At 49.5% G+C, this 27,759-nt stretch overlaps 1 protein-coding gene across 6 annotated transcripts in view; it reads left to right on the forward strand.

Annotated features, from left to right (window-relative positions):
* GRIP2 (glutamate receptor interacting protein 2) overlaps nucleotides 1-27,759 on the forward strand; it is a 594,020-nt gene that overhangs the window by 336,296 nt on the left and 229,965 nt on the right. For 2 of the 6 annotated variants that reach the window (XM_063941244.1, XM_063941251.1), the window contains exon 1: nucleotides 21,777-23,001. The exons of 2 other annotated variants lie outside the window; for them this stretch is intronic. In XM_063941244.1, coding sequence (XP_063797314.1) covers nucleotides 22,698-23,001 — 304 coding nt within the window. In that variant the 5' untranslated portion in view covers nucleotides 21,777-22,697. Of the gene's footprint in view, nucleotides 1-21,776; nucleotides 23,002-27,759 lie in introns of those variants that run through there. 2 more of the 6 variants (XM_063941245.1, XM_063941243.1) reach the window with 2 other exon arrangements.

Raw genomic sequence — 27,759 nt, forward strand, 5'->3', positions numbered from 1 at the left:
GTTTCAGGAACAGACAACGGGTAGGTGCGCCCCCTAGGTGGCTTCTTGCCAGGAAGGAGATCGATGGGACAATCCCATTCCCTATGGGGCGGTAGGACATCAGCAGCCTTCTCACTGAAAACATCTGAGAAGTCTTGATAAGCTGCTGGGAGACTTGACTGTGTCTTAACTTCGGTAGACTTTATGGGACACACTTGGGCTAAACAGGATTGATGACACTGTGAACCCCAAGAGGTAAGCTGCAACGTTGACCAGTTAAACTGTGGATTATGTAGCTGGAGCCAGGGCATGCCCAAGACGATCTCCTGGGTGGCTTGAGGGATGACCAAGAACTTAATCAGTTCAGAGTGTAGAAATCCAACTCCCAGGACCACTGGGGCAGTTTGATGGGAAATATTCCCCTTGGAGATTCGACTTCCATCCACAGCGGTAATATAAACTGGACAGGAAAGTTCACAAGTAGATAAGCAGAATTTATTTACCGCAGCTTGGGTGATGAAATTTCCTGCAGCTCCACAGTCCACTAATGCTGATGCGGACTGGAGCCCAACTGAAGTCTCTAACGTCACTGGAAGGATAAGGTCTGGATTAGAAGGAGCTTGACAAAAAGATCCCAACTTGACTCCTCCTTTGCAAGTCAGGATCTGGCGTTTCCCGAACGCACTATGCAGGAGTTAATCTGGTGGCCCGCAGCCGCACAGTACAGACAGAGTCTCTCCCGTATTCTTCTTGCCCGCTCTTCAGGAGTTAGGCGGGACCTATTTATCTGCATAGGCTCGTCAGAAGAGGGAGACTGGAACTGTACAGAAGGTATTATCCTTGATCTGCGTGGCTCACTCCGGGCGCGTTCATTATTGCGTTCGCGGATGCGAGAGTCCAACTTAATGCACAAGGAGATCAGGTCAGATAATTGAACAGGAAGGTCGCGGGTCGCCAGTTCATCCTTGATCCGGTCAGAAAGTCCATGCCAGAAGGCTGCTACCAGGGCCTGATTATCCCACTGAACCTCTGCGGCCAACGTCTGGAACAGAATAACATATTGTCCCATACTACGAGTACCTTGGCAGAGTTGAATCAGGTCAGCGGAAGCTGATGTTGCACGACCAGGCTCGTCAAAGATCCGTCTGAAAGTTGACACGAAGTCTGTGTAGTTGTTAATCAGAGGGTCAGCACGTTCCCACAGAGGAGACACCCAGTTCAGAGCAGATCCAGAAAGTAAGGAGATGATGTAGGCAACCTTGGATCTTGGCGTGGGGAAATTATGTGGCAACAACTCAAACTGGATTTCACATTGATTGAGAAACCCGCGACATAACTTTGGACTGCCATCATACTTGCTCGGCACGGGCAGATGCAGACGTGACACTGGAGCTGATGCAGTCGGCATAGAGGAACTCACAGCACTGGCAGGTGCTGGAGTAACAGGAACAATAGGAGTGAGTACACTAGGCAGGGATTGCTGTAGTGTATCTATCCGGGAGGACATCCCTTGCAGAAATTGAAACATCTGCTGCTGCGCAGCCTCTTGACCATCCAGACGGGAGACCAGGTTTTGCAAGGCCTCTGACCCCACACTCCGTCCACCATCTGAGTCCATCGATCCTTGACTTACTGTCAGGTCTGGTCTTGTCTGTGTCCCCAGAGGGGGCGCTAGTGGGTCAGTGGAGGTAGAAGGGAGGAAACGAGGAGGCTGGATGATGTTTCTGCGCATCTGCGCAATGATATTTATTTGCAGAGGAAATTAACAGAAACGGCAGCAGAAATAATAATCACAGATGTAAAATGTCAATCATACAGCGTAATAGCTGAAAAGTCTATGGCAACTGGATGACAGGTGACTGGAGAAATAATAACCGGAAATGTCATAAACAGATGAACGGGTGCTTGTAAATGGTTCTGGTTTGGAAACCAGTGCAGATAATAAAACAGGAAACTTAAGGCAGCAAGGTGTAGAGTGGCAAACCTGGTAGCAGAGGCAGGAGTCTGACTTCACAGTGCAGGTATTGAAGCACTGGCAGCAGCAAGCTGTATCACAGGTGTTGGAATGAGACACACCTGGAGTCAGTCTCAACTGCAGGCTGAAGCACACAAGGTGGTGATGAGTGTGAAGCCTGTTTGCAGGTATTGCTGGGCCTTGAAGTTCCACGGAGCTTGTGCAGATAACCAGGAGTACAAGTCTTTAGCCAGAGAGCCAGGAACACAGGAGTAACGGAACAGATCCTTACACATGGGTCGCAGGAGTGACACAAAGTCCAGGATGCCTGCAGACTGATCCTGCAGTCTCTTATGTACCCCATGGTGCACAGGGATTGGGTGAGTGAGAGAAAGTGGGTGCGGCCAAGCACCGGATTGGCTGCAGTATGCTGGCTGTTTGCAGACTGTCATGGCGGCGCCCACGCCGCGGCCTAGCGGGAACGCGGCGCGCTACACGCCCGCTGTCACGGGAGTGCTCCCAGGCCCGTGATGGCGTCCCATGGCAGAGACACAGATGACAGGCGACCGCAGGGAGCCAGGACGGAGTCCGCAGCGGCGGACGGATGTCGGCTTGGTGAGTCGATTCCTGACAATTACATGCCATAGGCACTAAGCACGACACAGACACATACACTACGGAGTAACGGGGACAGCCCCCCTCCCCGGGAGAGCCCCCCGCCTTTATAGTACTAAGAGGGAAAAACTTAGGGTTAGGGTATAGGGGTAAGAGAGCGTTTGAGGTTAGGGTATTGGGGTTATGGTTAGGGTGAGGTGTGGGGTTAGGGATGTTAGGATCAGGGTAGGGATGATATGCGTCCTGGATTTACAGATCTAAGGGGGGCATTTACTAAGCAGTGATAAGAGCGGAGAAGTGAGCCAGTGGAGAAATTGCCCATGGCAACCAATCAGCATTGACGTAACATCTATAATTTGCATACTATAAAATTATACAGAGCTGCTGATTGGTTGATGGGGCAACTTCTCCACTGGCTCACTTCTCCTCTCTTATCACTGCTTAGTAAATGTCCCCCTTATGTATCTTTGTGTAGATTCAGGCCCAGAGTATACAGTATACAACTGCTGTGTAAGGTGGACTTGCAGTCACCATTACACACTCATCTACACACCTACAGTAGATCCATCCAGTCCAAGAAATACAAGTTCCTGAACCAATCATCCTGAGAGTGCGGCCTACTGATTTACATATAACTATTAGTGACAATGTAGTTAAGCGATGTTCTTTGATAAGATGAGAAATGTTTGGAGACACAGAATGGTTTCATCCACGGTATGTGGGCTGTTGGTTTACTTTAAATGTAACTCAGGTTTCATATCAAAACCAAACCGGTATCTTGCCTAGAGCCCCAAGAGGTCTAAATACACTTGTGCTCTTATCCATAGCATGGAGCTGGTCCAATTGCTGATACTAATGATGATGATTGCAGCATTTGAATTTACCCGCCCAACTGTGAAGTCAGCCCCCCCCTGCAGCAAGTTTATAGATGGTTGGCGGGCCACCCGTACACACAGCCAGATGGCCCAATATATCTACAGATGTATCGTCCCACTGGGGTAGGTGTATGGCATCCAGGAGGCTGAGCAAACCTCCAGTACACTCCGAAATTCATGATTCTAAGAAAGTATGCATTACATCTATGTTTAGCGAAGGTTCTACAGGCCTGAGTCAGATAAGCGCCCAGGTTGTGTTTGGATTCTGGCCCAGGACAGTGTAGTTCTGGATTGTGTGCAGTAAAATGTATTTGGTGAAGAAGAGTGTTAGTGTTTGGCATCCAATGGGAAAATAGTGGGTGACCTTTGGTGAAGGTATATCGTGAAAGGCTTCTCCCTCTTTTGATTCCCATGAATTCTCTGTCCTGACCCAATGCTTCTGTCGAGGTTCCTTGGTTGAGTTGTTTCAGTTGGTTTCTTTAATCCCACGTGGAACCCTCTGGAAGTTGAGGAGAACTGTCCTGGGTCTGGGGTGAGTTTAGTCACCCTACTGATGGTAGGGGTCCAGACTGTGCCAGATGATAGGAGGTGATATTCTACAACCTGTGGTCGCTTGGGGGTGCTGGATGTAGCTGAGGGGCTATACAGCTTGATAAATAGATTGTGACCTTTCTATGGGGGTCATTCAGACCCGATCGCTGCTGTGCGTTTTCGCACAGCAGCAATCGGGTCTGAAGTGCGCATGCGCCGGCGCCACAGGCAGAGGTGTTTGCTGGGCAGGAGGGGGCGGAACGGCGGCGTGGTCCGGCCAACACAGGCGTGGCCGGACCGTGCCGGGGGCAGGCCGCGGTGGCTGCGTGACATCACGCAGCCACTGCGACCCGGGCAGCGCCGAGTAGCTCCTGGCCAGCGCGCAGGCGCTGCGCTGGCCGGGAGCTACTCCTGAACTACAAAAGCATCGCCGCTGTGCGATGGTTTTGTACTTCTGTGGGGGGGAAGGAGTAGGGGGTCGGGCCTGACATGTGGGGCGGGCTAGCCCTGTGCTGGGCATCCCCCACATGTCTGTGTGCCGGGTGGTCTTCAGTTTGCCGGCTATTGGGATCCCGGCGCACAGAATACCGACACCCAGCATACCGACACTTTTTCTCCCTCTTGGGGGTCCACGACCCCCCTGGAGGGAGAACAGACAGCGTGGCGCGCGCAGCGAGCCCGCAAGAGGCTCATTTGCGCTCGCCCAGCTGTCGGTATGCCGGCGGTCGGGATTCCAGTTCCGGTATGCTGCCGCCTGGGAGCCTGGCCTGCCGGCATACCCTACTACACCCCTGTGTGCCTGATCGTAGCCCTGCAAAATTTTGCAGGGCTACGATCAGGTATGAATTAGGTCCTATGTGCTACAGTACATCACATTTCCGTATCATTATATTATTATACTACTCTGGCTTATGTCAATCCACTATTCTCTGTGGTGCTGACGTAGGACCTCATTCTGATATGTACAGTATTGCCCAGCCGCAAGGAAGCAGCCGTGCCATTATGTACAGCTAATATTGTAATGCTGCAGGAGACGTCTGTAGGAAATAGACACCTACTGCCGGCGTCTGCGATCCAAGTGCAGAATCGGGTCATCATCGTGACCATTGGTTGTGATGGTAGCAGCCTTGGTCAGAAGCTTACTCAGACTGGCTGTTGGAACCCCTCTGCTGGGTCCAGGTAGTCTGCATCGTAATTAAAGGGGAAATGAAGTCAGGTTAGAATTAATTAGAACAATATCTTTCTTCTATATGGCAGGTGTCCGTTGCTCTGTGCCACATCCTGTAGATACATCTATGCACTGATGTTACTGCTTCATATTGAGTCAGATAGTGGGGGCTTTTTATTATCATTACCCCCACTAAGGTGATGAGACTCATTCCTAATTTATGCAAATCACAAAAAAATCACCTATCACTGATCGTCACTCTGCTACCGTGGTGATACTGGACCGATACTCATCAGAGTTAAAGTATTGTTCTTCAGACACCTGCGCTGACTTCCAGGCCATCAATGTGCAATGAAACTGAAAGGCCGGATTTCACTTTTCAGGTCCATTAGTCATAAAACAAATTTGAAGTAACAAAAAAAAAATCACACATTCACAACATTGTATATAATGTTTATATAATGCCGTTTTGTGGCATACATTCAGTGTTATTTCATGCGTTGTTAATAATGTAATGTATATCATTTAGACATTTAAAATAACGTTATTAGGTTTTTTTTTTAATGTAATGCTCTTATTCTACTTACGTCATCCTGAGATACAGCAACGTAGGCTCCCCGTGCAGAGGTGGTTACCCTACAGGGGTGTAGGGCGATGGCATAACAAGGTCTGACAGCCATTTTGGTTGGCAGTAGGGGTCTTTGCTCTCTCAGGAAGAGAGTCTAATAGTCTCTCATTTCCATACTCTGTAGTATCTCATTACCCGCTGCTAATACACTAGCACGCCTGTATACAAGTACAAGCCCAGCTATAATTGCTGCACTGGAAAAGCATTTTCTGACTTATTAATGGCTTAATGTTCAGCACACACAAAACTCCCACTTAAACCAACAGCTTCGAGATTTCCTTTCATAGCACAAGGCGCATAGAGGAAACACGTTCTATGCGATATTATCTCTCCGCTGCCTTTGACACCGTGGATCATCCTCTCCTCCTCCGCACACTCCAAGACGCTGGCCTCTCTAGCACTGTCCTTGACTGGTTTACTGTACCTCTTACCTCACTAACCGCTCCTTCTCTGTGTCTGCCTCTGGCACCACCTCACACCCTTCCATCCTTCCTGTTGGTGTCCCTCAGGGTTCTGTCCTCTGACCCCTTCTGTTCTCCCTGTACACCTCCTCCCTGGGTGTGCTCATTAACTCCTTTGGCCTTCAATACCACCTCTATGCTGATGATGCACAACTCTACCTCTCCTCTCCTGATATGTCCCCCTCTGTCCTCTCTCAGGTTTCCAGCTACCTCTCCGCCATCTCCTCCTGGATGTCTGAGCGCTCTCTGAAGCTCAACATGGACAAAACTGAACTCATTATCTTTCCCCCATCCAGATCAACACCCCCGACCAATATCTCTATCACTGTTGACAACACCACCATCTCCCCCGTTCCCCAGCTCCGCTGCTTGGGTGTCAGTCTTGACTCCTCCCTCTCCTTTAAACCCCACATCCAAGCTCTGGCGCAATCCTGTCGCTTCCAACTACGCAACATTGCTCGCATCAGGCCATTTCTCTCCCATAGTGCAACTAAACTTATCATCCACTCACTGGTCATCTCACGACTCGACTACTGCAATGTTCTCCTCACTGGCCTCACTTGCTCCCATCTCACTCCCCTCCAATCTGTCCTCAACTCCGCAGCTAGGCTCATCTTCCTCTACCGCCACTCCACTTCTGCCACTCCCCTTCCACAAAATCTGCACTGGCTCCCATTCCCCCACAGAATCCTCTTCAAACTCCTCACCCTCACATACAAGGCCATCTCTAATTCCACTGCTCCGTACATCTCCAAACCCCTCTCCCTTCATACTCCCTCTCGCCCCCTAAGGTCGGCCAATGACAGTCGCCTCTCCTCTACCCTGGTCACTGCTTCCCATGCTCGAGTTCAAGATTTTGCCCGTGCTGCACCCCTTCAGTGGAACGCGCTCCCCCGCTCCATTAGACTCTCCCCGAACTTGCAAAGCTTCAAACGGGCACTGAAAACCCACCGATTCATCAAAGCTTACCCCTCCGATGCATAACCTAGTCCTGAGGCTGCTCCTCCATCCCCCTGCCTCATGCCTTGAACATCTCTGATTTGCTTACACCCTGCCATCAGGCTACCTCCCGCTTGCTTGCACCTCATATCATCTGTCTGTCGAACCTTCCTACTAGATTATAAGCTCCTCAGAGCAGGGCCCTCTTTCCTCTTCTTGTCAAAACCCTCTTCTCGACACATTTCACTCGCAGCTCTCTCCTACTCGGCGACCATCTTTACCCGCTTTTTCTCCTGCTGGTAAAGGCTTCTCTCTATCTATGGCCACCAGCCCCAAGTAGTACAAAGATCACTTCCTCGCTACTTACATCTTAGCTGTATTATGTATGAGAATTGTGGTGCTCTTTGTTACCTGTACTCTATTTCTGTTATTTATGTAGTGTAATGTTAAGGTTTGTCTCCCTGTACTGTCCTTTGTACGGCGCTGCGAAACACTTGCGCCTTATAAATAAAATGTAATAATAATAATAATTATGTAACCGAATGGTGTCCTGTAATATACAGGATGGGTACGAAGCAGCGTCAGACCAACTGGAAGTCCATTGATCAAATCCATTATGGGGGCGGAGGTGGGGGGTGATGCGGGGCACATATGCATCAAAAAGCTTAAGCTCTAAAAAAGTCACATTCAAAATAGCGTATTTACAGCCACAGTGCTGAGACGCGCTCCTAGTAAGAGATTTACACCCAATCATGGGGGTCATTCCGAGTTGATCGCTCGCTAGCTATATTTTGCAGCGCTGCGATCAGATAGACGCCGCTTATGGGGGAGTGTATTTTAGCTGTGCAAGTGTGCGATCGCCTGTGCAGCCGAACGGTACAAAAAAGTTTTGTGCAGTTTCCGAGTTGCCCAGAACTTACTCAGCCGCTGCGATCACTTCAGCCTGTTCGTGTCCGGAATTGACGTCAGACACCCGCCCTGCAAACGCTTGGACACGCCTGCGTTTTTCCAAACACTCCCAGAAAACGGTCAGTTACCACCCACAAACGCCTTCTTCATGTCAATCTCCTTGCGATCGGCTGTGCAAATGGATTCTTCGTTAAATCTATCGCTCAGCAACGATCCGCTTTGTACCCGTACAACGCGCCTGCGGATTGCAGTGCATACGCATGCGCAGTTTTACAGAATTTTGACCCAATCGCAGCGCAGCGAAAAAAAACTAGCGTGCGATCAGGTCGGAGTGACCCCCCATACGCACAAGCAAAAAAAATTCTTACATTTCTTTTGATAGCAGGATTGCGTTAAAGAAAGAGCCCCCGTATTATAGCAACTGGAATCTTCTCCTGTACGATTGATAAATACATTGTTGGGGGTGTATAAAATTGTAAAATTCAGTATGCAATGCACGGCTGTGGATGAATAGATGTTATACCTACTGTATGTTATAGGTCGAAGCGTTTTTTGTTTTGTTTTTTCAACTTTTTCATACTTTACCATCTACGTGGACTATGATTGGGCGTAGTAATCTGTGCCCAGCGCAGTGGTAGCAGAGTGAGGCAACTTGATTGAAGCACGCGAGGGGACGTGGTGCACTAAAACACGTTTTTTGGGCCAAATCTTGTATATTTCATGTTATGTGACCACCATCAGTGCAAACATGTACCCTTGCGGGCTTGCTTAACTTTCCACGGTTTGGGCAAGGTGGCTCGCTTGGTACATGTCGACTAAATGCATGTCGACCATATGTTTTCGACCTATTGACTGTCGTGTCGACCAATACATTGTTGATCTGTCATCCGGATACCGCAGTGCACACACATTCCAGTGCCTGGCCACATAGTGTAAGCCATAGGTAATAAAGGGGTCTATTTACTAAGCCTTGGATGGGGATAAAGTGGACGGAGATAAAGTACCAGCCAATCAGATCCTATCTGCCATGTCATAGGCCGTGTTTTAAAAATGACAGTTAGGAGCTGGTTGGTTGGTACATTATCTCCGTCCACTTTATCCCCATCCAAGGCTTAGGGGTCTATTCATGAAGCAGTGATAAGAGTGGAGAAGTGAGCCAGTGGAGAAGTTGCCCATGGCAACCAATCAGCATTGAAGTAACATTTATGATTTGCATACTATACAATTGTATGGAGCAGCTGATTGGTTGCCATGGGCAACTTCTGCACAGGCTCACTTCTGCACACTTTTCACTGTTTCATGAATAGACCCCTTAGTACATGGGGGGTCATTCTGAGTTGTTCGCTCTTTATTTTTTTCTGTTACGGAGCGAATAGTCGCAAACTGCGCATGCGCAATGTTCGCAGTGCACCTGCGCCAAGTAAATTAGCACAAAAGTTTGGTATTTTACTCACGGCCTAACAAGGATTTTTCATCGTTCTAGTGATCGGAGTGTGATTGACAGGAAGTGGGTGTTTCTGGGCGGAAACTGGACGTTTTATGGGAGTGTGCGGAAAAAACGCTGGCGTTTCTGGGAAAAACGCAGGAGTGTCTGGAGAAACGGGGGAGTGGCTGGGCAAACGCTGGGTGTGTTTGTGACGTCAAACCAGGAGCTAAACGGACTGAACTGATCGCAGTGGCAGAGTAGGTCTGGAGCTACTCAGAAACTGCTAAGAAATTTCTATTTGCAATTCTGCTAATCTTTCGTTCGCAATTCTGATAAGCTAAGATTCACTCCCAGAGGGCGGCGGCTTAGCGTGTGCAATGCTGCTAAAAGCAGCTAGTGAGCGAACAACTCGGAATGAGGGCCATAGACACCAAAGTCACAGGGAGAATCTTATTTTGTCACAAGTACAATATCAGTAGCCATCCCCTTTACAGGTTGACTTGGAAATATAATTTACAATAGTTAATTTCTCTGTAACCTCACAGATTGCATCGGCAGGAATATGAGAATATTAGCTGGGACGCATTTAGATGTATTCAACCAATCGGATGCAGCGGTCTGTCATCATCATCATCATCATCATCAGTTTATGCGGCAGTGGCGCGCCTGTGGGTGATCCACGTAGTGTGCATCTGCCTAGTACTAAGAATCAGGGCCGGTTCCGGGGCTTCTTGCGGCCCGGGCGGCACCAGGGGGCGTGGCTTCATGCAGGGGGCGTGGTCAGTTACGCCCCCTGTACTGTAGTAGGATGTGCAGTGCGCGATGACGTCATCGCGCACCGCACAGCAAAGGTCCTCTTCACGAAGGAAAACTAGACGCTAAGCGTCTAGTTCCTTTCGTGGAGAGGACCTTTGCTGTGCGGTGCGCGATGACGTCAACGCGCACCGCACATCATTACAGTAAAGGTCCCCTCCACGAAGGGAAACTAGACGCTACGCGTCTAGTTTCCCTTCACAACAGGCAGCGGGGCAGCGGCAGCGGGGGGCACAGCAGCAGCGGATCTTGCCATGGTGCAGCGCCCTCCGGATGGCGCCGGCGCCCTCCGGAAGGCAGGCTCCGGGCAAAAGTCCTGCTTGCCCGTGGCAAGATCCGCTACTGCTAAGAATGAGGAGGGCTGCACTTCCCACACATTTACATGTCCTGTATATATCACTTTGGTACTGGCACATGCAATACAAACGGACGCATTTTGTGATGGCGAGAAATCAGCAAAATGTGTTAACGTCCGGATTCCGTTAGCCCCCCCACTTCACCCTTCTCTGGCTCATAATGATCAATGGCTCAGATTCTGTAACATATTCGTGGATATCATATACTGTGGAATAATTACATAATAGTTTTGAAGACACAGAGCCTGAAGGGAGGTTTAGGGGCCTATTTATCACCATCCGCATCCAGGATGTGTGATGACAGGTGATGAAATCGCCCAAACTCGCACTACGATAATTGATTACATCGCAGGGATGTATTAATTATCGCATGCAGGGACAGAGCTTGCGGTCAAGCTCTGTCCCTGCGATGCCTCCTCACAGCATCATCGGGGTATTTTTCGTAAAAAATACCCCGATGTCCTGCTGCGCATGCGCCGCCCCCGCCGACATTGCCGCTACGACTCCCTTTGCGACTACCCCCCGCACACCCCCCAGCAGGTCAATATACTTACCCGTCCATGGAGCCGGTCCGTGCTGCTGCTGCTGGGCTGCCGGGCGCAGGGTCCTGAGTGCTGCGGTGACTCCCGGTGCTGTAAAGTGCGCTGCCGGTTTGTAGCGTCACTTTACTGCACTGGAGTCACATTGCAGCATATAGGGGACCCGGCGCCGGAGCAGCGGATAAATTTAGCACATCTACAATCAGTGACACTGACATGTGGGGTAATGTCCAGCACAGGGCTAGCACGCCCCGCATGTCAGGCCGAGCCCCGTTGCACAAGTACAAAAGCATTGCACAGCGGTGATGCTTTTGTACTACAGGAGTAGCTCCCAGCCAGCGCGCTGGCAGGGAGCTATTCGTCGCTACCCAGGTTGCAGCGACTGCGTGTGACGTCACGCTGCCGCCGCCGCGGCCCGCCCCCCCCCCCCCCCCCCCAACGGTCCAGGCACGTCTGCATTGCCCGGACCACGCCCCCTAAACGGTGGCTAAACACCGCCGGCCCGCCCCCTCCCACCCAGCGACCACCTGTGCCTGTCGGCTGTCTGGCATGCGCTGGCGCATTGCGGCGCGGGCGCATTCGCGCAGGTCAGACATGACCGCTCCTGTGCGAAAACGCACAGCACCGATCAGGTTTGAATCAGCCCCTTAGTCTGAATACCTATTTGCACCCTTGCTGCTGTTGAGCCGATCAGTTAGCAGTGATGGGATTTGTAGTTCATCGTTATCCGCAGTGCTGAAATGTGCCTTCTGGCTGTAAACACTGTTCCCTGATGGTCATAGTTCAGCGCAGTCTGATCCACGGCTTGTCTGCAGATACCACTGCTGTGGGACCTGACCTGACCCGTCATACTACTGTAATACTACATACAGGCGTGCTGTGATTATCTCTGCCCTATGTAATATCATAAATGTGTCCCAGAGGCTAAACTGCCTTAATTTCTTCTCCGGATGTTTGAGTTTATTATTTCAGTCAAAAGTCTGGAAACTGTTACATCAGCTTGAAATTTAAATTCCATTTTTCCTCCTGGGATTATAAAATTAAAGCTTATCCCTGAGCATAAAACAGCAGCGCTTCAGTAATATTTGGCTAATTTCATCTATGGGTGCAGAGAACTGAAGCTGCAAATATCCAATATAAACCTTACACTAAAGTAGGACTTCTTATTAAACACATTGCAGTTCAGCTGGATGCAAATTCGGAGGTGTTTCCCAATACTATAGCGGAGTGAGGGGTCACAACAGTTTCCGCACTCCTATAGGAAGTGCGCGGTGGGTGGAGGCAAAGATTGGGAGGGGGGGGGTGTTTGCTGAGGTGCGGTTTTATAGAAGTGGAGATGTTCAATCAGATTCTACTTTTCATTTTTCTAGCACCTTCTAGAAGATAATACTGTAGCTAGAATCTTCTAGAAAAAACACACTTTTGTAAATATATCCCTAGATCCCTTATTGTGTTGAAACAGATACACGGTCGAGTCACATTATTATGTCCACCTCCTACATGTGACGTCGGCAGCGTGTAGCCCATGAAGTACGTCACGCGGTGTGCGCTGGCTTGGTGGGTATATAAGGTGTGCGATAGGCCGTCTGCACACATATCACTCGTTGCCGTCATGGGTAAAAGAGGCGATTTATCTGGGTTGCAGAAAGGGATGATTATCGGCTTTCGGGACAAGGATGGCGGTATTCCTGACACAGCGCAGTGTGTGACCTGTTCGCGTGCTGCTGCGGTGAAGGTGTATCGTGCCTGGACTAATGGCACCATTGCGAATAACTGACGGGTAACGTCGGCTACGAAGATGCGTGAGGGCCGACCATCAATATGAACCTGGGGGCTGCCAGACGTGTGTCTAAGATGACAGATCAGCCCGTCTCGCTGCTGTCCGTGCCGCACACGGCGGTTACACTGGCTGTTAGCTGGCGGTCACAATAATGTGACTCCACCGTGTATTTGTAGGCGGTTCTTCAGGCTTAGCGTATAGAGGTTGCATATTTACATTTCCTTGCGCGCGCATCTTGGTCTATATATCTTGGCACATTTTATGTAGGAAAATGAAGACAAAACTCTGCAAATCGTGCAGCATATAATTGTACAGATGTGACAGATGAAATAAGACAGAGCCAGTCTCATCTTACTCTAGGATTTATTCTTTATGAATTAGGCACCAAAGAACGGTGTTATAGCAGGAAAGTGCAAGGTAGCAGTCGCTTAAGAAGGTGACGCCGGAAAGTAGGAGCATGTCTGGCCCTCAATAATGCAAATATGCAAAGCACTTGTACGAATTGCTAAAAATGTAATGTAAGCATGCACTAAGGGGGTCATTACGAGTTGTTCGCTAGCTGCATTCGTTCGCTGTGCAGCGATGAGGCAAAAAATGGCACTTCTGCGCATGCGTACGCAGCGCAATGCGCACGTGCGACGTACTATTACAACGAACGATGTAGTTTCACACAAGGTCTAGCGAAGCATTTCAGTCGCACTGCTGGCCGCAGAGTGATTGACAGGAAGTGGGCGTTTCTGGGTGTCAACTGACCGTTTTCAGGGAGTGTTCTAAAAAACGCAGGCGTGCCAGGAAAAATGCAGGCGTGGCTGGGCGAACGCAGGGCGTGTTCATGACGTCAAAACAGGAACTGAATAGTCTGAAGTGATCGCAAGCGCTGAGTAGGTTTTGAGCTACTCTGAAACTGCACAAAATTATTTTGTAGCCGCTCTGCGATCCTTTCGTTCGCACTTCTGCTAAGCTAAAATACACTCCCAGTGGGAGGCGGCATAGCGTTTGCACGGCTGCTAAAAACTGCTAGCGAGGGAACAACTCGGAATGACCCCCTAAATGCAATGCAAGCAGATACATCTCTTCCTCACACTCCTGTTTAGAGCTACCTGGAAGTGATTGAAATGCATTGCATGGGGCTCAATGTATTTTATTTTTCAACTTATTAGCAAAAGACCCCGATGGCTGCCAGGATTTGCACCCACACCAAGTGCCCCAAAGCAGGAGCGTTGTACAGTAGGTCCTCTTTCTGTACTATCTCCGAAGCACTGATTCCGCATCCCGCACCACAGGAAGCAGCTTGGAGAAGAGGGGCAAATGCCGGTTCCATCACTGCTGCATTCAGAAGCAGACGGCCCCCCAGATACAAAAAGCAGCACCATGTAACTCAGACAGTGAAGGGGGGTGAAAGCACCTCACGGGCCTATGAGAAGCCCACACGGCTGGGAAATTCAACGGGTGGGAGAGCTGATAAGGGGTCCGCCTACCCAACTTACCTAGGGGCATATTCAGCAATCTGGGGGCGTCCTGTCATGCAATAACCCTAACCTGCCTCAGCAAGCCGCATCATAGGGACGACAGTGTCTAGGTCGACCATGTTTGGGTTGACCACTATTGGTCGACAGTAACTAGGTCGACAGGGATGCTAGGTCGACAGGTCAAAGGGTCGACATGAGTTTTTAATGTTTTTCTGGTGTCGTTTTCTCCGTACAGTGACCGGGAACCCCAATTAGTGCACCGTGTCCCCTTGCATGGCTCGCTTCACTCGCCATGCTTCGGGCAAGGCGTCTCACTGCACTCGGCACAGGTTACTATTCCCAATCGTAGTCCGCGTGTTAAGTATGAAAAAGTTTTTAAAAAAAGAAAATTTTTGGAAAAAGTCATGTCGATGTTGACCTAGAGACCCTGTCGACCTTGAAACCCTGTTGACCTAGTTACTGTCGACCATTAGTGGTCGACCTAGTTACTGTCGGCCTAGAGACCGGATCCCACATCAAACACCTAGCACCTGGATATCGACTAATGCTCGGCCTTTTGAGAACCCACCTCCCAATCCCTAGGAACATTGGGGGTCATTCCGAGTTGTTCACTCGCTAGCAGTTTTTAGTAGCAGTGCAAACGCATTGTCGCCGCCCACCGGGGAGTGTATTGTCACTTTGCAGAAGTGCAAACGCCTGTGCAGCAGAGCGCCAGCAAAAGCATTTTGTTCAAAACAAGACCAGCCCTGTAGTTACTCTCCGTGTGCGTTGATTCTAATGACGGAGGGACAGCTTTTGATGTCACACACCCGCCCAGCCACACCTTCGTTTTTCCCGACACATCTGCGTTTTTCTAAGCACTCCCTGAAAACGGTCGGTTGACACCCAGAAACGCCACCTCTTCATGTCAATCTTCCTGCGTTCGGCTGTGCGAATGAAAGCTTCGCTAGAACTTGTGCAAAACCGCAATGCTCTTTGTACCCGTACGTCGCGCGTACGCATTGCGGTGCATACGCATGCGCAGATTAGCCGTTTTTTCACTGATCGCTACGCTGCGAACAACGGCAGCTAGCGATCAACTCGGAATGACCCCCAATATCTCCACCTATTGGGGGTAATTCCAAGTTGATCGCAGCAGGAAATTTTTTAGCTGTTGGGCAAAACCATGTGCACTGCAGGGGAGGCAGATATAACATTTGCAGAGAGAGTTAGATTTGGGTGGGTTATTTTGTTTCTGTGCAGGGTAAATACTGGCTGCTTTATTTTTACACTGCAAATTAGATTGCAGATTGAACACACCACACCCAAATCTAACTCTCTGCACATGTTATATCTGCCTCCCCTGCAGTGCACATGGGGGGTCATTCCGAGTTGTTCGCTCGCAAGCCGTTTTTAGCAGCTTTGCACACGCTAAGCCTACGCCTACTGGGAGCGAATCTTAGCATAGTAAAATTGCGAACGAAAGATTCGCAATATTGCGAAAAGACATCTCTGTGCAGTTTCTGAGTAGCTCCAGACTTACTCGGCATCTGCGATCAGTTCAGTGCTTGTCGTTCCTGGTTTGACGTCACAAAGACACCCAGCGTTCGCCCAGACACTCCTCCGTTTCTCCAGCCACTCCCGCGTTTTTCCCAGAAACGGTAGCGTTTTTTCCCACACGCCCATAAAACGGCCTGTTTCCGCCCAGAAACACCCACTTCCTGTCAATCACATTACGAACGCCTGAACGAAGAAAAAGCCGTGAGTAAAATTCCTAACTTCATAGCAAATTTACTTGGCGCAGTCGCAGTGCGAACATTGCGCATGCGCACTAAGCGGAAAATCGCTGCGATGCGATGAAATTTACCGAGCGAACAACTCGGAATGACCCCCATGGTTTTGCCCAATTGCTAACAGAATTCCTGCTGCGATCAACTTGGAATTACCCCCATTATCCCTTATCACCTTTCACTAACAGATTTCTACAGACCCCCTTTTAGCTTTGCTGCTTGCACACCCTCTGCTGTTCCAGCCTTCGCTTTGTGCGCAGCCATGGAGCTGGTTAGGTACGATTACTGGGCTCCTCCCTTCCCACCTTCATCAAACTGCACGGGTCATGCAGGAGGATGGTAGGCAGCCAGACATCAGATAACTGAGGGAATGGAAGATTATTATCAGCCTGCCGTAACTTCAAACAGGCCAATCACATAGCAGAAGTGTCTGAAGAGGATTCCTTGGTCTCGCTTAGTTCCTCCCGAGTTAGGGCACTGGCTCTGCACTGTGCAATCGCAGGGTTTAACACATTGGGGGTCATTCCGAGTTGTTCGCTAGCAGATTTCGTTCGCTGCGTAGTGATCAGGCAAAAAAATCTGCACTTCTGCGCATGTGTATGCGGCGCAATGCGCACGCTCGTCGTACTATTGCAACGATCGATGTAGTTTCACACAAGGTCTAGCGAAGCTTTTCAGTCGCACTGCTGGCCGCAGAGTGATTGACATGAAGTGGGCATTTCTGGGTGTCAACTGACCGTTTTCAGGGAGTGTTCGAAAAAACGCAGCCGTGCCAGGAAAAACGCAGGCGTGGCTGGGCGAACGCAGGGCGTGTTCGTGACGTCAAAACCGGAACTGAATAGTCTGAAGTGATCGCAAGCGCTGAGTAGGTCTGGAGCTACTCTGAAACTGCACAAAATTATTTTGTAGCCTCTCTGCGATCCTTTCGTTCGCACTTCTGCTAAGCTAAAATACACTCCCAGTGGGCGGCGGCATAGCGTTTGCACGGCTGCTAAATACTGCTAGCGAGCGAACAACTCGGAATGACCACCTACGTGCAATGCAGGCAATATGATTTATATGATGTTCATTGTTGCGTGTCAGTACAGCGTACGCACGCCTTGGTGACATGACGTGAAAGTGCTCCTCATCATTGACTGAACACACAGACGTTATAATAATAACCCTATGCTACTGTATTTACTTTCTTACAAAACTAAGGGCCCTTTTTAACAACAAGACATAACCCTTTTAGCACTTCCCGACGACTCGCAGCCAGGTCGGCTCAGGGAAGGGTGCAGGGCTTGATAAAGGGGCGTTGTGGGGAGTGTGAAGCAGCTAAGATGGCTGTATCATCGTGGCCACACCCCCTGCAATACAATGCCAAGATTACAGCACTGTAAAGTGGGAGGCGTGTCTATGGTGATGCGATTCAGCGCAAATGGCGTCATCGCCCGCCGGGTCTGCCCACTTCACTTGGCAAGTGGGTGGCAGGTGAAGACTTGCTCACTTTTCTAGGGGCTGGTAGCCTCCGTTCCGGAGAGTAGGCAAGTATGCTATAGGGCAGGCCTGGCCAACCTGTGGCTCTCCAGCTGTTGTAAAACTACAAGTCCCATCATGCCTTGCCACAGTTTTGCTCTTAGGGAATGCTAAAACTATGGCAGGGCATGCTGGGATGTGTAGTTTCTCAACATCTGGAGAGCCACAGGTTGGCCAGGCCTGCTATAGGGGGTCATAACTCACAGTAAATAACAGCAGTGAGCTGTTATCACTGTACCGCATCTACAGATGGCGATAGGGCAATGGGGATCCAGTAGCAGCCTTTCCGGTTTCAGCAAACCTGACCTTTGCGCACGCGCATGACATTGCGGCCCAACGCAGGCAGTGATAGGCTGCCAGCAACAGTGTGGAGGATGATGTTTCTGGACCTTACCAGAGCGCTGAATAATGTTAAATACCAATGACATATTAGTCAGTATCACGGCGATACTAAATGACATACACCGCTGGTAATGAGGTGGATTGCTAAATGGGGCCCTCAATTTATTTTGCTTCCTTTGTTCCCAGCAAAATACATTTCTTAAAAGAACCTCCTAGGCCAGTTTCTAGGTACAGTATATCCATGGCTCATCACAGATGGTTACATCAAATAGACTGGTGTGCTAATTTAGGGGGACATGTACTAAGCAGTGATAAAAGTGGAGAAGTGAGCCAGTGGAGAAATTGCCCATGGCAACCAATCAGCATTGATGTAACATTTATGATTTGCATACTATAAAAGTATACAGAGCAGCTGATTGGTTACCAGGGGCATCTTCTCCACTGGCTCACTTCTCCACTTTTATCACTGCTTAGTACATTTCCCCCTAAGTCACCTGTGGACAAGCATGGATAAACCTAAAACCTGGACCGTTGGGGTGCTTCGAGGACCGTGTTTGGGAACCTCTGACCTAGGCCATTCTTAGATATGAGCCACAGTGGTAAATTACTGTTCAGTGTCACCCTGGCATGCCACTGCAGCTTTATTATAAAGGTATTGCCTTGTCACTCGGCTACAGAGCAGAAACGCCTTCCATATGTTAGGACAATGTCTTGATGGGAGCTGAGAGTGGTCAAAAAGCTAAGAGTCTCACAATTCCTGACGATCCATATTGTGCATTTCTGCAAAACTTGTCATCTGAGCTGTCAGTCACTCTGTATCTGCTCTATTAGAGAATGTGATTAGTAATAGTTATTTATACAGTTCATACATATAACGCAGCACATTACAGAGGGTATTTGCTTTTGGACGGTAGGAGTGAAACCGGAGTACCTAGAGGAAGTCTGTAGATGTATGCTGTGCTGCTTTAATGTGGAGGGCCGGAAGTTGCATCCAGGGCTGCCAAGAGAAATTCTGGGTCCCGGAACAACAACTTTCTGGGCCCTTCCGCCCCCCCTAGAGGGGGTGTGACCACAGCATGCTGGGGCCATGGCCACACCTCTTTGGGGGCGTGTCTAGCACATGAGAAGCACCCACTCAGAATAGCATGGCATGCCTCCCAGCCTGGGCAGTAGAGAGCCTGGCTGGGCCCGGGTACTTTTCAGGGGGCGTGGCCTAATCACAAGAGGCATAGACCTGGGCCTCAACTGGGCCCCTCCATCAGACCTGGGCACAGGTTATACCCTCTCCCCCCTCTCTTGGCACCGCTGGTTGCATCACTACTCTCCACTTGTGATTCAGGAAGTGCCTCTGCAGCCATTATTCATCATGATGCAGTGGGTAAAGATACACTTCTGCTGCTCTTCAGAGTCCTGTGGTGATTTGCACACAGACCGCTTTACATGGTGCCAGAAGTCTGGCAGTAATGGCACAAAAGCTCTGGCACATAGATCTGATGGTTTTTACCAAGGTCAAGAAGGAATGGTGTGTATACGGACTCTGGGTCGACACCCATTAGGTCGACACCCATTGGTTGACAGTGACTGGGTCGACACGGCCATTAGGTCGACGTGAACACATTCGACGTGCAAAACAGGTCGACGTGAGTTTGTCACATATTTTTTTCCTTTTTCATACTGTACGATCCACGTGGACTACGATTGGGAATAGTAACATGTGCCGAGCGCAGCGGTAGAGCAGCAAGGCACCTTGCCCGAAGCATGGCGAGTGAAGTGCGCCATGTGGGGGGACACGGTGCACTAATTGGGGTTCCCGGTCACTCTACGAAGAAAACGACACCAAGAAAACATGAAAAATTCATGTCGACCTTTTTACGTGTTGACCATGTTCATGTCGACATAATGGCTGTGTCAACCTATTTCTAGTGTCTACCTGGCCACTGTCGACCAATAGGTTTTCCACCTAATGGGTGTTGACACTGTCGACCCTGAGTCCCATACCCGTATACTACATTGCAGGACTTTCAAATGAGCCAAAAAAAAGGGTACAGTGGCGTAACTATCCACAGTGAGTGCAGGGTGTATGGGCCCACACTGCGCCAATATAATTATACTTACCTGTCCGAAGTTCCGCGTCAGCCGGCTCTGCAGACAGAAATCACTGGGAAAATGGCGCTGTGGTTATTTTCCTAGGGATTTGCAGTCTCTGGGAGCATGGTTCCCCGAGGTTAGAAATTACCATGGTCACAAGAGCATATTTATTAATTATCGAATGTATCCAAACTTACGCGCAGGGACAGGGGCGCTGAAAGGAGCCGTCACTGCAATGTGTTTGGAGTGAGGTGACAGTATCAGCCCCCTGCAGCGGCTGTCAGAGATGGAGGGGCAGCAGCAGATAATGGAGATGGTACATTGGGGTGACACCCGAAAACACCCGTATCCCCCCCAATACCACCCAAATGTTATGTGATAAATAGGCCCCAAAGGGCCACCACCTGCGGGCTACAACCATTCACTGAGTGATGGATTAGGAGTGAAAGTTACCCTGATAGCACAAGACCCCCCCTTATACAATCCTGTAATATCCCGTCACCCCGCTACATTCTCATCTCTGTCCCAACTTCTGCTGCACCCCTTCAGCTTCCTTATGTCTCTGCCCCACTTCCGCGCTCCCAGCGCACACATCCGTTTGTTTGAAGTTTCAAACCTTCCTCTAATTAGAGCATCTGGAGGATTAATGGAGTACTGAGGGTATGTCTCCATTCTGATGACACATACTTAATGGGTGTATAAATCAAGGGCATATGCGCAGTGGCGTTATTACAGGCTATTCACAACATGCTCCACGTATAACAGATATGAGATAGATAGATAGATAGATAGATAGATAGATAGATAGATAGATAGATAGATAGATACATGAGACATAAATATGAGATAGATAGATAGATAGATAGATAGATAGATAGATAGATAGATAGATAGATAGATAGATAGATAGATAGATTTTTTCCAGTTCCTTTTTATCCTTCCCTGAAGAGCTGACAATCACAGCGACTCCTGGTTTCCCCTCCGAGCAGCCGCCCCCACCTCTCTCTCTGTGGCTGTGAGGAGGACCCCGGTGAAGTTACAGCTTTGTGAACATGAACAACGTGATGTGTGAGCTGCACATGCCGCTCTGCCTTCCCGCTGACACTATCTGAGCTGTGTGAGCGGCAGATCCTTCCCCAGCCTGCGGAGAGCTAACAGCAGCCTTCCCGAAGTGCCGACATCTCCAGCAGCCGACGAGGAGCGAGAAGCTGCCCCGACCTCACTCACTCTTCTCATATACACTGCATTATACAGAATGTAGAGAGAGGGGGAGAGAGAGAGAGAGAGGGTGACAGGCAGAGAGAGAGGGTGACAGGCAGAGAGAGGGGCAGAGAGAGAGAGAGAGAGAGAGAGAGAGGGTGACAGGCAGAGAGAGGGCAGAGAGAGAGAGAAAGGGTGACAGGCAGAGAGAGAGGGTGACAGGCAGAGAGAGAGAGAGAGAGAGAGAGAGGGTGACAGGCAGAGAGAGGGCAGAGAGAGAGGGTGATAGGCAGAAAGGGGGTAGAGAGAGTGAGAGAGAGAGGGTGACAGGCAGAGAGAGAGAGAGGGTGACAGGCAGAGAGGGGGGCAGAGAGAGAGGGTGACAGGCAGAGAGAGAGAGGGTGACAGGCAGAGAGGGGGGCAGAGAGAGAGAGGGTGACAGGCAGAGAGAGAGAGGGTGACAGGCAGAGAGAGAGAGAGAGAGGGTGACAGGCAGAGAGAGAGAGACAGTGGTAGACAGGCAGAGGGGAAGACTGGGTGACAGAGAGAGAGAGAGACAGTGGGTGACAGAGAAAAAGACAGTGAGAGACAGACAGAAAGAGAGAGAGACAGTGACAGACAGAGGGATAGAGAGACAGTGGTGAAAGAGAAACAGACAGTGGGTGAAAGAGAGAGTGAGACACAGTGGGTGACAGAGAGAGAGAGAGAGAGAGAGAGAGAGAGAGTGAGTGGGTTAAATAGAGAGAAAGAGTCAGTTGGTGACAGAGAGAGAGACAGTGGGTTAAATAGAGAGAAAGAGTCAGTTGATGACAGAGAGAGAGACAGTGGGTTAAATAGAGAGAAAGAGTCAGTTGATGACAGGGAGAGACAGTGGGTGACAGAGAGAGACACACACAGTGGATGACAGAGAGAGAGAGAGACAGTGACAGAGACAGTGGGTGGCAGAGAAAGACATTGGGGTAAATAGAGAGAAAGAGTCAGTTGGTGACAGGGAGAGACAGTGGGTGACAGAGAGAGACACACACACAGTGGATGACAGAGAGAGAAAGAGACAGTGAGAGACAGTGGGTGGCAGAGAGAGAAAGAGACAGTTGGTGACAAGGAGAGACAGTGGGTGGCAGGGCCAGGGAGAGACAGTGGGTTAAATAGAGAGAAAGAGTCAGTTGGTGACAGGGAGAGACAGTGGGTGGCAGAGAGACACACACACAGTGGATGACAGAGAGAGAAAGAGACAGTGAGTGACAGAGAGAGAGAGAGACACACACACAGTGGATGACAGAGAAAGAGACAGTGAGAGACAGTGGGTGACGGAGAAAGAGAGAGACACACACACAGTGGATGAGAGCGAGACCCACCAGTATCTGCCCACACACTTCTCAGGCGCACCGCTCAGCCAGCCCGTGTGTGCCGGAGTCACTCTCAGCCAGGATAGTAACCCCTGTGCTTGCTGAGCTGAACAGCGCCGGGGACATTAGAGGGAGCCTCATGAACAGGGTTAACAAGGTGCTTCGCAGCGTGAGGAGACCCTCTCGGAGGAAGAGGAGGGAGAGCGTCAGGGCAGGAGAGGAGGAGGAAGGAGACCCTGAGAGCCAGGATGAGACCTGTGAAGAAGGCTTGTGCAGCCTGAGCCTGTGTGTGAGCGGTAAGTAATGATCACTTCTACACCCAGGCTCATAGGATCTCAATGGTCCCTCTGCAGCTAGATCTGATTAATGCACGGGGAGTTCTGTGCTACTGTACCACTGCTCGCAGCGTATTCTGTCTCATTTACATGCTGACCCTTCACCTAACACATACAGTAAGTCACCCTCTCACCTACCTACCTTATACAGTAAGCCACCCTCTCACCTACCTACCATATACAGTAAGCCACCCTCTCACCTACCTACCTTATACAGTAAGTCACCTCTCACCTACCTACCATATACAGTAAGCCACCCTCTCACCTACCTACCATATACAGTAAGTCACCTCTCACCTACCTACCATATACAGTAAGTCACCTCTCACCTACCTACCATATACAGTAAGCCACCCTCTCACCTACCTACCATATACAGTAAGCCACCCTCTCACCTACCTACCATATACAGTAAGTCACCCTCTCACCTACCTACCATATACAGTAAGTCACCTCTCACCTACCTACCATATACAGTAAGCCACCCTCTCACCTACCTACCATATACAGTAAGTCACCTCTCACCTACCTACCATATACAGTAAGTCACCTCTCACCTACCTACCATATACAGTAAGCCACCCTCTCACCTACCTACCATATACAGTAAGCCACCCTCTCACCTACCTACCATATACAGTAAGTCACCCTCTCACCTACCTACCATATACAGTAAGTCACCTCTCACCTACCTACCATATACAGTAAGCCACCCTCTCACCTACCTACCATATACAGTAAGTCACCCTCTCACCTACCTACCATATACAGTAAGTCACCTCTCACCTACCTACCATATACAGTAAGTCACCTCTCACCTACCTACCATATACAGTAAGTCACCTCTCACCTACCTACCATATACAGTAAGTCACCTCTCACCTACCTACCATATACAGTAAGCCACCCTCTCACCTACCTACCATATACAGTAAGTCACCTCTCACCTACCTACCATATACAGTAAGCCACCCTCTCACCTACCTACCATATACAGTAAGTCACCTCTCACCTACCTACCATATACAGTAAGCCACCCTCTCACCTACCTACCATATACAGTAAGCCACCCTCTCACCTACCTACCATATACAGTAAGTCACCCTCTCACCTACCTACCATATACAGTAAGTCACCTCTCACCCAAGCGCCTTGAGTCCTGTTGGAGAAAGAGCGCTATATAAATACAATTATTATTATTATTATTGTATACAGTAAGTCACCCCTCGCCTATCGCATACAGTAAGTCCACCTCACACCTACCTACCTATACAGTAAGTCACCTTCTCACCTATCATACACATTAAGTTACCCTCTGACCTATCGCATACAGTAAGCCACCTCTCACCTATCGCATACAGTAAGTCATCCCTCTCACCTATCGCATACAGTAAGTCACCCTCTCACCTGTCGCATACAGTAAGTCACCTCTCACCTATCGCATACAGTAAGTCACCCCCTCTCCTATCACATACAGTAAGTCACCTCTCACCTATCGCATACAGTAAGTCACCCCTCACCTATTGCATACAGTAAGTCACCTCTCACCTATCGCATACAGTAAGTCACCCCTCACCTATCGCATACAGTAAGTTACCCTCTCACCTATCGCATACAGTAAGTCACCCCTCACCTATTTCATACAGTAAGTCACCACCTCTATCACATACAGTAAGTCACCCTATAACCTATTGCATACAGTAAGTCAACTCTCCCCTATCACATACAGTAAGTCACCCTCTCACCTATCGCATACAGTAAGTCACCTCTCACCTGTCGCATACAGTAAGCCACCTCTCACCTATCGCATACAGTAAGTCACCTCTCACCTATCGCATACAGTAAGTCACCTCTCACCTATCACATACAGTAAGCCACCTCTCACCTGTCGCATACAGTAAGTCACCTCTCACCTATCACATACAGTAAGTCACCTCTCACCTATCGCATACAGTAAGTCACCCTCTCACCTATCGCATACAGTAAGTCACCTCTCACCTATCGCATACAGTAAGTCACCTCTCACCTGTCGCATACAGTAAGCCACCTCTCACCTATCGCATACAGTAAGTCACCTCTCACCTATCGCATACAGTAAGTCACCCTCTCACCTATCGCATACAGTAAGTCACCTCTCACCTATCGCATACAGTAAGCCACCTCTCACCTGTCGCATACAGTAAGCCACCTCTCACCTATCACATACAGTAAGTCACCTCTCACCTGTCGCATACAGTAAGCCACCTCTCACCTATCGCATACAGTAAGTCACCTCTCACCTATCACATACAGTAAGTCACCTCTCACCTATCGCATACAGTAAGTCACCCTCTCACCTATCACATACAGTAAGCCACCTCTCACCTGTCGCATACAGTAAGTCACCTCTCACCTATCGCATACAGTAAGTCACCCCCTCTCCTATCACATACAGTAAGTCACCTCTCACCTATCGCATACAGTAAGTCACCCCTCACCTATTGCATATAGTAAGTCACCCTCTCTCCTATCACATACAGTAAGTCACCTCTCACCTGTCGCATACAGTAAGCCACCTCTCACCTATCGCATACAGTAAGTCACCTCTCACCTGTCGCATACAGTAAGCCACCTCTCACCTGTCGCATACAGTAAGCCACCTCTCACCTATCGCATACAGTAAGTCACCTCTCACCTATCACATACAGTAAGTCACCTCTCACCTATCGCATACAGTAAGTCACCCTCTCACCTATCACATACAGTAAGCCACCTCTCACCTGTCGCATACAGTAAGTCACCTCTCACCTATCGCATACAGTAAGTCACCCCCTCTCCTATCACATACAGTAAGTCACCTCTCACCTATCGCATACAGTAAGTCACCCCTCACCTATTGCATATAGTAAGTCACCCTCTCTCCTATCACATACAGTAAGTCACCTCTCACCTGTCGCATACAGTAAGTCACCTCTCACCTATCGCATACAGTAAGTCACCCCCTCTCCTATCACATACAGTAAGTCACCTCTCACCTATCGCATACAGTAAGTCACCCCTCACCTATTGCATATAGTAAGTCACCCCCTCTCCTATCACATACAGTAAGTCACCTCTCACCTATCGCATACAGTAAGTCACCCCTCACCTATTGCATATAGTAAGTCACCCCCTCTCCTATCACATACAGTAAGTCACCTCTCACCTATCGCATACAGTAAGTCACCCCTCACCTATTGCATACAGTAAGTCACCACTTCTATCACATACAGTAAGTCACCCTATAACCTATTGCATACAGTAAGTCAACTCTCCCCTATCGCATACAGTAAGTCACCCCTCGCCTATCGCATACAGTAAGTCACCCTCACGCCTACCTACCGTATACAGTAAGTCACCCTCTCACCTATCGTACACAGTAATACACGGCTCCCGTTCACACTGTATGGAAAGGCGGCGCTGGGAGATCATGTGATCTCCCAGCGCCGCCCCTGCCGCAACACTAGCAGCGTCACCAACCCAACAAAATATGCCAGTTTGGTGAGCGCAGTGGGAAAGAGGGCTGAGCACGGGCCGCAGCCGGGTAGAACCCGTGTCAGGCTCCCGGCTACGACCCGTGCTCAGTAGGTGGAAAAGGGGTATTAGTCACCTCTCACCTATCACATACAGTAAGTCACCTCTCCCCATCGCATACAGTAAGTCACCTCTCCCCATCGCATACAGTAAGTCACCTCTCACCAATCCATACAGTAGGTCACCTCTCACCTATCGCATACAGTAAGTCACCCTCTCACCTACCTACCATATACAGTAACCCACCTCTCACCTATCCATACAGTAAGTCACCCCTCGTCTATCACATACAGTAAGTCACCTCTCCCCTATCGTATACAGTAAGTCACCTCTCCCATATCGCATACAGTAAGTCACCCTCTCACCTATCGCACACAGTAAGTCACCCCTAACCTATCGCATACAGTAAGTCACCCTCTCACCTACCTACCGTATACAGTAACCCACCTCTCACCTATCCATACAGTAAGTCACCCCTCGTCTATCGCATACAGTAAGTCACCATCTCACCTATCGCACACAGTAAGTCACCTCTCCCCTATCACATACAGTAAGCCACCTCTCACCAATTCATACAGTAAGTCACCCCTCACCTATCGCATACAGTAAGTCACCTCTCCCCATCGCATACAGTAAGTCACCTCTCCCCATCACATACAGTAAGTCACCTCTCACCAATCCATACAGTAGGTCACCTCTCACCTATCGCATACAGTAAGTCACCCTCTCACCTACCTACCGTATACAGTAACCCACCTCTCACCTATCCATACAGTAAGTCACCCCTCGTCTATCACATACAGTAAGTCACCTCTCCCCTATCGCATACAGTAAGTCACCTCTCCCCTATCGCATACAGTAAGTCACCCTCTCACCTATCGCACACAGTAAGTCACCTCTAACCTATCGCATACAGTAAGTCACCCTCTCACCTACCTACCGTATACAGTAACCCACCTCTCACCTATCCATACAGTAAGTCACCCCTCGTCTATCGCATACAGCAAGTCACCCCTCACCTATCGCATACAGTAAGTCACCTCTCACCTATCACATACAGTAAGTCACCCCCTCTCCTATCACATACAGTAAGTCACCTCTCACCTATCGCATACAGTAAGTCACCCCTCACCCATCACATACAGTAAGTCACCTATCGCATACAGT

Source organism: Pseudophryne corroboree, chromosome 9, assembly GCF_028390025.1.
Source record: "Pseudophryne corroboree isolate aPseCor3 chromosome 9, aPseCor3.hap2, whole genome shotgun sequence".
In the NCBI taxonomy this organism is placed as follows: domain Eukaryota; kingdom Metazoa; phylum Chordata; class Amphibia; order Anura; family Myobatrachidae; genus Pseudophryne; species Pseudophryne corroboree.